This window comes from Microtus ochrogaster, linkage group LG2 (assembly GCF_000317375.1).
Source record: "Microtus ochrogaster isolate Prairie Vole_2 linkage group LG2, MicOch1.0, whole genome shotgun sequence".
Lineage (NCBI taxonomy): Eukaryota > Metazoa > Chordata > Mammalia > Rodentia > Cricetidae > Microtus > Microtus ochrogaster.
Window position 1 is genome coordinate 24403267 of NC_022028.1, and position 14508 is coordinate 24417774.

Consider the following 14508-nt stretch of genomic DNA (forward strand, 5'->3'; position numbering starts at 1 on the left):
TAGGAGGAAAATCTTTCACAAGGTATCCCTCAGACAGGGGGTTAACATCTAGAATATGTAAAGAACTACAAAAATCAAACACCAAAGAAAAATAAATAAATAAATAAAATTCCATCAATAAAATGGGACAGTGAGCTCAACAGTTTTCAAAAGAAGAAACATAACTGGTAGATAAATATTCGCAAAAGTCTTCAACATCCTTAGCCATCAGGAAATGTAAATTAAAATTAAGGTTCTGCCTTGCCCTACTCAGAATGGCTAACATCAAGAAAACAAATGAGGGGCTGAAGATGTGGTCACATGATTCACATCCTACATGCCAGCCCAGCCCCTTGTGTCCACCTGACTACATCCCACTTACACCATATCCAGCCTCAGGGCTGTTCCGCTATGGCCACATCAGACCCACAATCAACAAAAGAAGTTAGCATACCCAGGTCTCACTCCACAAACACAAACAATATGACAAATCAAGACAGTATGCATAACCCCAAACCCACCAGTCCTATGCTACCTGGGTGGTAACTCTCAGACGGGACAGAGAACATGAAAGATCATTCATAAGCTTCATCGGAGAATTCAAGGTGTTTAAAGACACACACACACAGAGAAAAGAAAAAAAAAACAGTTCAGTCAACTTAGAATAACCCAAGCAATGCCCATGAAAACACAAAATCAAGGCTGAATTTCGGAATGATGAAAACAATCCAGGATTTTAAAATGGAATTCAATAAAGAGAAACATGGGAGAGAGCTAAGGCTGAAATCAAGATGGAATTGGAAAACTCAGTAAGAAACTCATGGGAAAGCCTTCCAAGTAGAACAGATCAAAGAGAAGATGGAAGATCAGAACGTAAAGATAGGGGATTTAGAGCACACAAGCAAACAATAGGGAAGGGAGTTAAAACATAGGAGGTGGAACACACAGGACACCATGAAAAACCAAACCTTTGAATTATAGGCATAGGTAAGGGAGAAGTCAATGATAGACTAGATCTTCAACAAAATCATAAAAGAAAACTTTCCCAAACTAAGAGAAGACACACCCATGCAGATACAAGAAGTCCACAGAGCCCCAAATTTAAAAAAATAAAGAAAGAAATAAGACCAAGAAAGAAATTCCCAGAGCATATCCTACTTAAAACACTAAGTACAGAATGAAGAAAGAGCTCTAAACGATGCAAAGGAAAACACAAACCACGTCCACAGTTAGCGCCCTGCTCTGTTCCTTGATCTCCCGCACTCAGGCACACCCTCCTGACTTCACAACCCCTTTCATGGGGCTAGGTTCCCAGCGGCACTCTGTGAGGATCTAGGGAAAGGCATCCAGAATGTTCCCAACTCCTTCTAAGGAAACATTCTGCCTCCTCCCGCAAAGCAAAAACATTCCCAGATTTGGAGAAGACAGAATTTCAAAGACATGGCTGGTGTACCAGCAGTGGCAGGCTTCCCGTGGATATCCACCTGAGCCTGTGAGCCGTTCCCTCAAAGACTGACTCTCTGGGAAGCGGGCCTTGCTTTCATTCGCTCTGGCTGTTGGTTCACCAGGTTCCCCAGATAGCCAGATGCCAGCGTGACCCCTTCTTTGCTGAACTGCACAGATTGAGTCTAAGAAATTAAATTGACGTCGAGTTGTGTCTTATAAAAGCATTATAAATATTCATGGTCAGATTTCTATAAATCTAAAACACTAACCCTCAAGAGACGGACCCTACCCTGTGAAAGAGCATGGTTCATGTTCATTTTCTCATGGCCAAGGCAAGGTGTCTAGCGGACGGTATAGACGCTTCTACGTACATGGAATTTTTAGATGTTTGAAAAACACTTGTGTCTGGATGAGTTAGTTATAAAGTCCCCACTCCCACCCAGCCTGGTGGAACAAGGTGATTCCTTTTGGAGTCAGTAGGGATTAAAAACAAGTTTCACTATCCTCCTGCCTCAGCCTCCCAAGTGCTAGGATTACGGCCTACCGCCATCACATTGTTCTTCCTTCGGTGGCTACTTCTGTGGCCATGGATGCTGATGGAGGTCTGCCGTACCCAGCACGGCTCCAGGGATGGACTTGACTGGGGCAGCAAGGGAATGAAAAGGAGACACACAGAGAGACAGGTGGACAGGAAAACTGGGACTGGGTGGACTGGGCTGCCTGACGTAGAAGTTGCAGCACCCCAGAAGCTCTGTGTGTTTATTATGCAGTTGAACAGGAAGGCAGGATTATTGCATATAGCTGAACAAAGAGACAGGTTTGGCTAATCTTAGTAGGAGCAGTCTCTGGTGGGGAGCAGTCTTCAGGCCTTAAACATCCATTGAGGGTGGGGGCCAGGGCCACAATGGACATTTTCTACACACACTATCAATGTTTTTCACTTGGATAGGAAAGGAAGGCTTTGCCATTTTCCCGTAGTCCTGAGGCACTAGGGTCCTTGACATGGCGGGCTTATGTTAACCACACAAGTTTGCTCAGGCTTTTGCATGTTCATTCCTCAGTTTCCCACAGAGACCTGTTTGGCCTGCCGGCACACGTTTCTGTTTGTGAGGTAATCTTTCTCCATACCTTGCAGGAAATGTTCATTTGCTCCTGAGCATACAATGGCTTTAGGGGCAGGGCCTGGGGACTGTGGCCTGTTGCTGATGCCGTGAAGTGGTAACACAATATTCTGATTCCGCTCAGTAATGTGCCTGCCGTGAAACCAGTTGAAGCAGTTTCCACAGCTGCGTTTTGTTTTGTGATACCAATAGGTGAACTTTTTCAGCGAACCTGCAGTGATTTTGCAAGCACTTTGCCTGAGCTGGACAAACGGTGTGCAAAACCATCCTGTGTGTAAGGTGGGAAAGTGCTGTGAGTTCCTTCACAGAAACGGTCTCAGGATTGGGAAACAAAGCCAGCGTCATAAAAGGTGGACCCTTCGCTTCAGTATCATGTTCTTCCATAAAAGCATCTCTAAAAAGCTTTCAAATGTTGCATTTTTCCCCCCAGGCATTAGATGGCTTCATCATCGCGGTGACAACAGATGGCAGCATTATCTATGTCTCCGACAGTATCACACCTCTCCTTGGGCACTTACCGGTGAGTTTCTGCTCCGGCGGCCTTGGCCCGGGCACCTTTTTATGTTTCTCTGAAGAAGCATTCAGATCTAAGATCAGAAGTGGCGCAGGTAGAGGGAAGCTCTGTGTGAGAAGGAGGTGTGTGGAGGGTTCAAGAGTGTCGGAGCTCTGCCGAACCAAACCAGGCTGAGCCCAACGTCCTGGGGCAGGTGACGGGCAGGAGAAGGCATGTATCAGCCTGAAACTTAGGCATGGAACCATAATCTCATCAGGCCCAGGGCTGCCATCGGGATGGGACTGACATGATCGTATCTCAGTGCTGCTAGCAGAGCCCGGCGGACAGCAGATGTCCCTGGTCAACGGAGAGCTGATTAAGGAAGGGAGACAGATGGCTCCTGTGGGATATGTGGTTTGGAGCTCTGGAGACACGTATGAGATTGCAAGTAGGTTGTAACTCTCATCACACCGAGTCTTCACTGGAGCAATGTTTCCTGGGAACGGAAATCCTCTAACAAGATGCCGTAGGACCAGTGATGTGGGGGCCTTGGGGAGTGAGAAGAGACTGCCCAGGAAGGGAGGGGAGGACAGCTCTGAAGCCATGGATGGATGATAGAGGCTTCTCTGTGAGGCGGCTGCAGGCCCCTCTGTTCCTTCTCCTCCCCTTCATCTTCCTTCCTTTCTCCTGGTTTCTTCCTCCCTCCTCTTGATGGCTCCTTGATAACAACAGCCCGACCCGAAGTCACTTGCAGATCTGCACCAAACTAGAAGAGGATCCACCCTTGAGGAAGCCTCAAGCCTTTTCTCAGCGTCCCATTTCTTTTTGTTGTTGTTGTTGTTGTTTGGTTTTTTGTTTGTTTGTTTGTTTGTTTTTCGAGACAGGGTTTCTCTGTGGCTTTGGAGCCTGTCCTGGAACTAGCTCTTGTAGACCAGGCTGGTCTCGAACTCACAGAGATCCGCCTGCCTCTGCCTCCCGAGTGTTGGGATTAAAGGCGTGCGCCACCACTGCCTGGCCCAGCGTCCCATTTCTTGCCTTGCCATTATTGATTGCCACAGAACGTGGCCTGAAACGTCAGCTCCACTGGGAGCGACGCATGTGAGTGAGGGATAAACATCCCCTCTTCTTGGTCCTAACCAGACTGGCAGAACCCGCCACCCCATTCCTAACCCTTGCATTCTGAAGTAAGGCCTCCAGTTTATGTGACAAGCAGGGTAGTCGCTTGCCCTGGATTAAAGGAAATCCCGGACGAGTGTGACACTAGGAAAGTATGGTCCCCCTCTTCCTAGTCATGTCAGGCCAGGAGGCAGCATGACTTTGCTTCATGAGCAGCCTCTGTCTGTCTTGTAATGATAAGCTCCTCTCTGGTGGGAGCTCAGGGTTCCTTCTACATTGTCCCGGCCTATTGGTTCCTCAGAAGTCATTTGTGCAGATGGTTTTGTTCACCTACAGAACTATCACCGGCATTCTCCCGTTATCCCTGTCTCTTAGGTCTGGAAGGTACCTTTGATCTCTCTGGGTGAGGACCTATCCCATGGCATCAAAGGTATCTGGATGCCTTTCCTATGACATCAGAGATATCAGCAGTGTTTCCTGATGCCAGAGGGGGATGGGCAGATGGGGTGTCCTCTTTGGGGACAGCTGCTGGAAGAGGTTCCTTTTGGTCTTGAAGGATGTCGAAGAGCATCCATGCCTTGACCTTTGTCTCAGTAAGGAGGGTGGAGATGGATGGGGAGTGACCCCACTTTTTTCAGCATGGTTTCTTAGTGCTTATCCGAGGATGACCGGGGAAAGAAGAGAAGATAAGGTGCCTTTCTGGGGGAAAACTTCTATTCTGCTTTGAATGGCAAAGCTAACACAGTGATGGCCCCGACTGAAAACAGTCAAGTGTGACCTGCTTTCTGGCTGGGAAGGGAGGCCAGAGCCCAGAGCTGTTTGGGTAAACAGGGTTACTCTTTTTCTGCTTTATGCCTTCATGATTATCTGATGACCCAGTTGCTATATGTGGCAAAGGGAACTTAGTAATTTTTCTGGCTTGAAATTTCACTGGGGTCTTCCTTTGCAAGTGGTGTGGGCAAGGGCTTTTAAGAGCAGACATGTCCCTCGTTCCAACAGCATTCAACCATTTCTTCTGGGAGCCACTCCTCTATTGCTTCCAACTTCCAGCTGAGGAAGCCCAGGGACCCAACCACTGAGGGCAGAGCAGGGGCTGAAACAGGTGCCGCTATGGCGAGATTAAGCTGGTTGCCATTTCGCTCTGGTGTCTTCCTGGGGCCAAGAATTTGGATTGCAGCTTGGGAATTCATCTGGGTCTTATTTTCTGGCATGAAACCAGGACCTGTCTGTAGAGTGTTGAATATTTGCAGAAGCCATGTGAGGGTGACTTTCCTTCAGGATTTCAATCAGAGAACTTCCGCCTTTTCCACTATTCAGAACACTCATTGAGCACTTACTGTCCACCAAGTTCCTGTGTATTAATATCTGTAAAGCATCTGGAACCTTCTCTCACTCTCCTTACTGATCCTTACAGTAACGCCATGACGGTCATTACCCCCGTGCACAGATAGGAAAACATGGCAGTACAGAGGAGTCCAGGAATTGACCTACAGTCCTGCAGTCAGTCCGGGGTGTGGCTGTGGTGTGAACTGGGGCAAGGGCTTCAGAGCTTAATCATTACTCAGACCTCTCCAGAGGACATTAAAAAAAGTGCCAGTTCCCCAGATTGTAGTGAGAGTGGTGAGAACTGGAAGGCAATCATTCTATAGGAGAGGTGGCCATTGGGGAAAGGTATGGCTGGCGGGGGACAATCAGGACGAGGGGCAGGAGGCCGCAGTTCCTAACAGCAGAGCCCAGCCATGTTGCTTAGCACAGGCTGGCATGGCAAGGTTCAACCCCATCGTCTCCCGGGTGACTGGGAGGAGAGAGTTGTCCACGATAGAGAAAAGCCCACCAGAACTCTTCCCACGAGTGAGCTCGCTTCAAGGCTGTTTTCTTTCATCTTCATGTGATAATATGTTCCTGATAGATTCTCAGACAGTGGTTTTCTGATGAAACATCATTCTCAGTTTGGCAGAGGGAAAAAAAAAAGAGAAAGAATAAAACAAAGCAAACAGCAAAAACACGCCCAAAATAGAAAGTGATTTTAAGATAAAAGCAATTTTTTTTCCAGTGGTGTTAGCATCAACAGTTGGCCTTTCTCAGTGTCTAGAATGAGCACAGGCAACCAAAGCAGAATTGGTGTGTGTGTGTCTGTGTGTGTGTGTCTGTGTGTCTGTGTGTGTGTGCCTGACTGCCTGTGAGTGTGTGTATGCATGAACACATTTCTGAAAGCCCAGGGTTAAAGGGAGCTTTTGAGATGTCAGACTTTCATGGGAAATGCTGGGGAAGCAGACTGCATGCCAAGGGCACAATTGGGAAACAGTCTGGCTATGGCAGAACCACAGTAGGCATGATCTGGGGTTCCTGATTGGACTTATTTCATTTTTTTTTTTTAACTTCCATTCTGGTTCCTATTTCTGGTTTGTTTGCAAACGTGGTGCTTGCCTGAAGCACTAGGTCACTGTGCTCTCTGAAGACAGAAGTCACGTCCCCACCCCTGAGCATGGTATATGTGTCTGAGTGTTTATGAAAGACACCAGCTTCCTGAATAGGCCTGCCATATGGGAGCAACTGCCTGCACGTAGTTCCTCAAGGTGGGCGTGTCCCAGAAGAAAGGCAAACCTGCAGCTATCTCAAAGAAATCAGATAAGATTAAGGAAGTCTAGAGGCTGGAAAGTACTTTCGTAAGAGTTAGTTCTGCAGGCAAAAGCTCCACCGAGAACCACATACAGGATATCACGAATATGTGGGCAAGTTCCCTCGAGGTTCACAGTAGGGAAGCCAGTCACAGGAAAGGAAAGGCTCAGCCTCTGGCTTGTGCTGCCGTGAAACACAGCAGCCAAGGTCAAGGCCAGCAGCAGACCCACTTTCCTGGAAACAACCCCCACCCCCAACCGGCAGGAAACACCTACTCCAGGCCGGCATTAGAGGGCTCCAAGGCAGGGAGCCCAACAAATGTGATTGCGATTTGAAGTTGATCATGTACTGCAAGTCCAAACTTGCATGCGTGCGTGGGTGCATGCGTGCATGCGTGTGTGTATGTGTGCATGTGTGTGTGATAGCTCTAGAATTTAAGCTAATGGCTGAGTATGAACAGGCAGGTAAAACATCGGTCACCAAGATTAAGAACTAGAATAGATCTGAGACCACTGAGGGCCCGTCTCCGGCCCTCTCACCTCTGCCTAGAGACAACTGTCTTCCTAAGTTTCAACCTAACTACTTGCTTGTTTTCTTTGCAGTCTTATTAATGCCGAATTGTCTGCTGAGCTGTAATTTAGGCGAGGCTAAGAATTTCATACCCCAGTGAGGCAGTAGTGGCGCACGCCTTTAATCCCAGCACTCCAGAGGCAGAGGCAGGCAGATCTCTGTGAGTTTGAGGCAGCCTGGTCTACAAAGCAAGTTCCAAGAGAGCCAGGGCTGTTACATAGAGAAACCCTCTCTCGGAAAAAAAAGAAAAGAAAAGAAGAGAGAAGAAAAAAAAAGAAAGAGAGAGAGAGAGAAAAGAAGGAAGGAAGGAAGGAAGGAAGGAAGGAAGGAAGGAAGGAAGGATGAATGAATTTCATACCCCAAATGTTTTTGGAACAAGGAATGTTTCAGTATGGGACATTGCCCTTCCTTCTGCTAAGATTTTTGTTTATTTGCATAAATTTTCATATGCCTCTATATTTACATAATGAACTATCTTGAAAATGGTCCCAAATCTAAACAAACAAAACACATCTATGCTTCACCTGACATTCGTAGCCTGAGGAAAGTTTTAGGAAGTATTTAAAATCATTCCATGCATTAGACAACATTTCACAGTGTAGAATTTTTCTAAAAGTTTCAATTTGGGAGTGGAGATACAGCTCAGCAGTCAAGAGTACTTACTGGCTGCTCTCCCAGAGAACCAGGACTCAGTTCCTAGGACCCACATGGCAGCTCACAACCTCTGTAATTCCAGTTCTAGGGGATCCAACGCCCTCTTCTGGCCTCTGTTGGCACTGCACACATGCAGACAAAATACCCACTCATGAAATAATTTTTTTGAATCCCAAGAAAAGCAAAGAGTTTCAGATTTGGGGCTTATTTATTATGTATACAATATTCTGTGTGTATGCCTGAAGGCCAGAAGAGGGCACCAGACCTCTTTACAGATGGTTGTGAGCCACCATGTGGTTGCTGGGAATTTAACTCAGGACCTTTGGAAGAGCAGGCAATGCTCTTAACCACTGAGCCATCTCTCCAGCCCAAGAGAAGTGACCCTGTGTAGGATGTTGGTTTGCAGGACGGATACTGTGCTTTCACCTTCTCTAGATGACGTTTGTCTGCCCCCAAAGCTGTGTCAGTTTGCCTCTGCCAGCAGGGGGCAGCATTCTGGAAACGCTGAGTCATCAGAATTTGGTGTTTGTCAGGGTACTTAGCCTTTGGCAATCTCATGTGTGAGAAGATATCCCGTGAAGACGTCTCTTGTTTTTTTTTTGTTTGTTTGTTTGTTTTTCCTGGATACTACTCTGTTTTGTCATGTGCTTACTGGCCAGGTGGATGCTCTCTTGTGTGAAGCATGTATTCAAGGACAGTTGGGGGTTCCTTCTGATGCCTGCATTAGTAGCTGCTTGTCCTTGTGCGAACATAATATGCTTGTGGTTGCCACACACCTAGGCTGTGTGATGGATTCCGCTATTACTGCTGGACTGGAGCCTATACAGCATGTTTTTGTGCTGGATACTGTAGCAACTGTGACAGTATTTAAGTGTTTGTGTATCTGAGCAGAAAGGGTACAGTAAACAGTGTATCATAACCTCATGGGACAACCAGGATAGGACATTATCCATCACCACCCATCACCGACCATCACTAACCACAATATCCATCTGCAGCATGTGTCTTGTATTTCGGTACTGTGTTATTGGATTTTGACTTTCTCTGTAGCATGTGGCAGGCATTCTCATCACAGTCTGGACACTGATTCTCAGGGAGGATTGCTTCAGTCACCTCTTAGGCCCCATCCTGCTGGAGATGTCCGAACACAGCAGATGATACCTGACACTAGATAGAAGAGATTGACTGCAGAACATGAGTTACCCATGTCCAGAACCCAGGGGACGAGAACACTGTGCATCCAAAGGGCCATGGCAGCTTTTGCATAGATGAAGGAGGGGGTCAGAGAGAGAGAGAGAGAGAGAGAGAGAGAGAGAGAGACTGACTTTGTAATAACAAGATGGGAGTATGCACCCAGATCCTAGTTAGCTTCTTTGAGTCATTCTACCTGCAGGGGTTGGCACCAAATCCTCCATCCTGGAATGAGCAAGAGGTATGCCTGGTCTCTTGACAATAGGAGCTTTCAGTTAGGCCATCCAGGCTTCCAGATGCCAAGAGTATATACCACATAACATTGGGCCTCAGTCTGGAGCCTTTTAGCGTAGACAGCTAAACTGTAAACATTGCCTCTTTGTGTGGCTCACCACTTCCCTCTCTTTAAGATATATTGGTGAACAGAGGTGTTTTTCCTTTGTGTTTGCTTCTTTTGTATTTAGATGCTCTTTCATGGAATCACAGTCAGAGGGATTTCTGTACTGTCTTCTGGGAGCTTGAATATCTGGCCATGAGTTAGACTTGAGACTAGATAAATCTAAGTATCTGAAGCGTGTTTCTAGTTGGCTGTTTCCTTTGCCTGAGTCAAAGCCTTTAGGATTCTCCTGAGCCTATGAGCATGTCTTCTCACTGGGAACCAACCCTGGGGACCTCTCAAATGGTCCTTTTTAGCTGTAGCCAATACAAAACTTCAGCTAGAACTGCCACAGCCCCGCAGGGACATTTGAGAGCTGAATGTTCACCCAACCTACTTGCAGAACTGCAGCCATCTTGAAGTTGCTTTTGGTACAGGCTCACTACACGTTGCTGGGTGCCACTGAACTGCCATTACCTGTTCAAGCCTGAGATGTTTCCCAGGTTCACAGCAGTCTCAGCTCATCCCGGGACTCCAAGGTTTGGCAAGGAGAGACCAGAGAACAACACAGTGTGGATCTCAGGGGAGGCCTTCCCAAGAAAGCCCCAAGTGGGACTAACTCCTAGACCAGTCAGCCCAGGGTCTATCAACAAGTGGGAGAGAGCCCCTACTGCCCCCTGCCTCCCACAGATAAGTGATGCTCCTGGAGACGAATCAGGTGGGAAGATGTCCATAGATAGCGTGGTCCCTCCTTCCTCTCTGAAATTGCCATTACTTTAATCAACAGAGCTGGGCTCATTGAAGAAACAGTTCAGCTGCAGAGGCAATGTACCCTTCCCTCAGCACCAGGGTTTACATTTTCCAGTTATCACCGTTTGTAGCAGTTTTTATCATCTGAAAATGGCACCATAGTAAAATAAGCAGCAAATACACGTAAGATCTAAGAGCAGCACTGAGCCCTTGCTTAAATATGAGCCGACCAAAACCTCACAACCTCCCATATGCCCACGTGCCCTACCCCTATCCGTTCGTCTTCACTCTAAACGTCATTCATCCTTGTGCCCCACAGCCCTCCCGCCTACCATTGCTCTCCCACATAAGGCCCTAGGCCAAAAGGTCTCTCACTTCAGTCTGCCACACCCACCCTAGGGGAAGAATTTAGATGGAACCCTCAGAGAAAAAGACTATGGAGGGGCTTCGGGTTTGCAAGAGTCTGAAATATCTTTAAGGAGACAGGCTACTGTCATCTGGATGAGCATTAGTCATATGCTAAAAAATGCTAGAGGGAATTGGCTTAAAATAAAATCCCGAGTGCCAGAAGGGAGCTGGTGAGAGCCAAACGGAGGAAGGATAAAGAGTGTCCGCAGGGTGTGTTGACGGAGGTACGAACTCACGTCTCCAGTGTAAGCCGCCTGGATACTTCCTTTCCTCGCTCCCAGTCAGCCAACCCCGCCCCCACCTTGTCCCTGGTCCTCACACCTCCTTAAATGCTGGCTCCAGGAGAGGAGGGATTTACCTGCTCTGTGATGCTTTCTCCCACTCCCAAATGGAGCCTGACACCCAGGAGCCCTCAGTACTGCTGGCTGGAGTTTAGCAGTGAATTGAGTCCCATGAACCCCATCCCTGCTCCCCGTTCCCTTCCTGGTTCACACTGGGAGCATCTCCAACCCAGCTTCGGGTGTCCCACCCTTCAGACTATAAACGTGAGACCTCTTTGCTTTGCAAGACGCTCTTCACACTTGTAACAGGGTGGTGTCCTGACGAGCCCATCTGCAAGCTGTGACCATCATTAAGTCGGAAATGCATGACATGGACCCGGGTCTGTGCCTTGGCTTTGCATCCCAGGACATGCTGGAGCTTCCATCGTGATTGTGAAGCTGACCCGGGCAATCACTTCCCGCCACTGCCCAGGTCCTCACAGAGGAGTGGACTGCATATTTCTAGCCCAGGAAGAGATAAAAAGTTCAAAACTCTAAGTGCAATTTCTGCAGACCGTGAGTCCACTTGGGGCCATTGGCAAGTCAGAAAATTATAAGCCAGGGACTATCCATCCTATGCCCACCACTGGCTCTCACAGTCTCAGTGCCCTCCTGGTGCACTAATTCCTCCAGCCAGGACTCTGCAACCTGGGTTGGCATTCTCTTTGCAACCTCCTCTTCCATAGCTACCTGCCCCGCCCCCTACTCCCATCCTCTGACTGCCCTGTGCTGGGTGTGTGTACTGACTTCTGCCTGGAGTTCCTTTCCACTCTGACCGTCTCCCAAACTCCATTCTACTCTTGGATTCCACGCAAGAAGTCCCCTTTCTGGAATTGTTTCCTTGTAGATCTCCTAGCCTGTCATGTGAAATCAGCACCCATACTCGGGGTTCTCTGGGCACTTTTTAAAACCTTCTCTTATGGGGCTGGCTGTCCAGCTAGTCCGCATGACATGCTGGGGATCAGGAACATAGCAATAAATCAGCTCTGGGGTTCCTGTGGATGGCAAGGGAAGCAGAGGACACCAGTCTGCAGGTGTGTGAGCAAGCAAACATCACTGCAGTGTGGATGCATCTATATGCATTCCCTGAGTGTTTGCTCAGCATACCTAGCATTTATGGAGTGTTTGCTGTATACTATTTGGTCAACAGCATTTCCATCTTATTTAATCTTTACCCTTCCTCTTTCTTGCATTTGAGGAAAGCGCAGAGCCAATGTTTAAAGCCCTTCTGGGGCTGCTGTGGGCTTTATTGTGACATGGAGGCATGCTGATAATCCAGCCGAGGGGCTGTCCTCACAGGTCCATAGGCCAGCAGCAACAATATGACATAAAAGTGCATGGGAAGAGGGGCCTGGGGTGAGTAGCTAGGGAGAGCATGCTCAGGAAGGAAGCCGCAAGCTCCTTCAGAAGATGTGTCTTCAAAGCTCAACAGCTTGCTGAGCACAAAGGTGTGGGATGGTCCAGCTGGATGAAGGCCCAAGAACCTGAACGATGGAAGAATGGGAAGCTGGTAAAGCAGGCGGCGCTAGGGATAGTGGGCAGGCAAAGGGCACAGAGCTTAAAAACTGGGGTGAGCTGAGCCTCTGTTCTTAGGACGGGGGAAATCCAGAGACGGTGGTAATCAGGTGATGACTAGGACCTCTTCTGGCTGCTAGGGAGGTCACATTGGACAAGGACCAGCACTGTGGTGCAAAGCCCATTTTGTCCGTGTCATGACTCAGGTAAGAGATAAAGGTGATCCACATAGGTAGGAACCACAGAAGGAGTGGAGCAGAGAGAATTACAGGGCTTGACACCAAACAGCCCCAAGGACACTGTCCTGGTTGGTTGTTTTGGTGGTGTTTGTTTGCTTGTTTTGACAACTTGACACAGCTAGAGTTCTCGGGGAAGAGAAACCTCAATTGAGAAAACACCTCCATCAGACTGATTAGTGATATAATTATGTAAGAGAACTCAGGTCCCGGGGCAGGAGGAGTGCCACACCTGGGCAGGTAGGTGGTCAGGGGTTACATCAGAAAACTGGCTAGCTGGGTGGTGGTGGCACATGTCTCTAATCCCAGCAGCACTCGGGAGGCAAAAGCAGGTGGACCTCTGTGAGTACATGGCCAGCCTGATCTACAAATTAAGTTCCAGGACAGATAGAGCTGCTACATAGAGAAATCCTTCCCTGAAAAGCAAAGCAAAACAAAACCAAACAAAAGCAGGCTGAGCAAACCATAGGGAGCAAGCCAGTAAGCAGCACCCCTGGCTTCTGCTTTAGCCCCAGTCTCCAGGTTCCTGCCTTGACTTCTTACCCTGACCTCCTGCAGCGAGGTACTGTTACCTGCAAGTCTAAAATAAAATAAACCCTGCCCTGTTTGAGTTCCCATCCTGACTTCCTTTAGTGGAGAACAGTGATATAGAAGTATAAACTAAATAAACCCTTTCCTCCTCAACTTACTTTTGGTCACGGTGTTTCATTCCAGCGATGGACTAGTTGGTACGAGCTTAGTGGAGCATTGCTGCGACAGACCTGACCGTGACTTGGGGAGGCTTGTGGAAGAACTTTGAAATTTTGAACTAGAAAAGCCACTGAGTATTGAGAGCTCGGTGGGATGTTTTGTAGAAGCCTGTGAGATAAGAATATTGAGAGCAGTTCAGAAGGTGGAGGCCTGGTTTGTGAAGTTTCAGAGGGAAGCTTAAAGACTATCAGGGCCGTTGGCTATTTTGAATTAAGAGCTGTCTTTCTGGTCAGCTGGGACCGAAGAGCCAGCCATGATTAACAAGATCCTGGCACCACTGAAGTTAATAAACCTTTGTGTTACTGGAACAATTGGTGCTGGTTAGGTGGAGCTAAGAAATTAGTAGTGGTTAAGTAGAGACCAGCACCACTGAGGTGAAATATTCTGGGCTGTGTTTCCCCAGAGTCAGCACGCTGAAGCTGTGTTCCAGAAGTGACCGAGGCTGTCACTTGTGCCAGCAGGCGAACTTAGTAATGTAAGAGTCATCTAGCTGGTACTGGTTTTGAAGGCAGGAAGGGGTTATGGGAAGAAGCTGAGGCTTGGCACTGTGAGAGGGCAGGAGAGGCCATTGGTTAAACGTGTAGCCTCTGTGGCAGTTGAAGGCCCAGGCTGAAGAAATCATGAGGCTTAGCACCACAAAGAGAGCCTATGGGAGGCTATTGGGGAAAGGTCATTGGCCTAGTTACAGCAGATGACCCCAGCAGTTTTGGAATGCCAGTACCGTGGGAAGACCACCAAGAACAGCAACGGTAGTGTAGTGGAGCTGGCTGGAGCCTAGAAGACAAGCTGTGTGTGCTGCAGAGGGTGGAGCCTGAAAAGTGGCCCAAGCCCTTTGGAGGAGCCCAGAAGATCGTGAGTGGACCCCAGATGCTGGAAATTCCTTTCTTAACACTATTGGGAGTTTGGCTTTGCTCTGTTCAGATTGTAACTGTGCCCTGGTTCTTCACTCTTGAAGTAATAAAGT

General features: G+C 48.0%; 1 protein-coding gene across 1 annotated transcript in view; it reads left to right on the forward strand.

Moving 5' to 3' along the window:
- Npas2 (neuronal PAS domain protein 2) overlaps positions 1–14508 on the forward strand; it is a 186131-nt gene that overhangs the window by 112244 nt on the left and 59379 nt on the right. The window contains exon 5 of the mRNA XM_005359963.3: positions 2977–3066. Coding sequence (XP_005360020.1) covers positions 2977–3066 — 90 coding nt within the window. The remainder of the gene's footprint in view (positions 1–2976; positions 3067–14508) is intronic.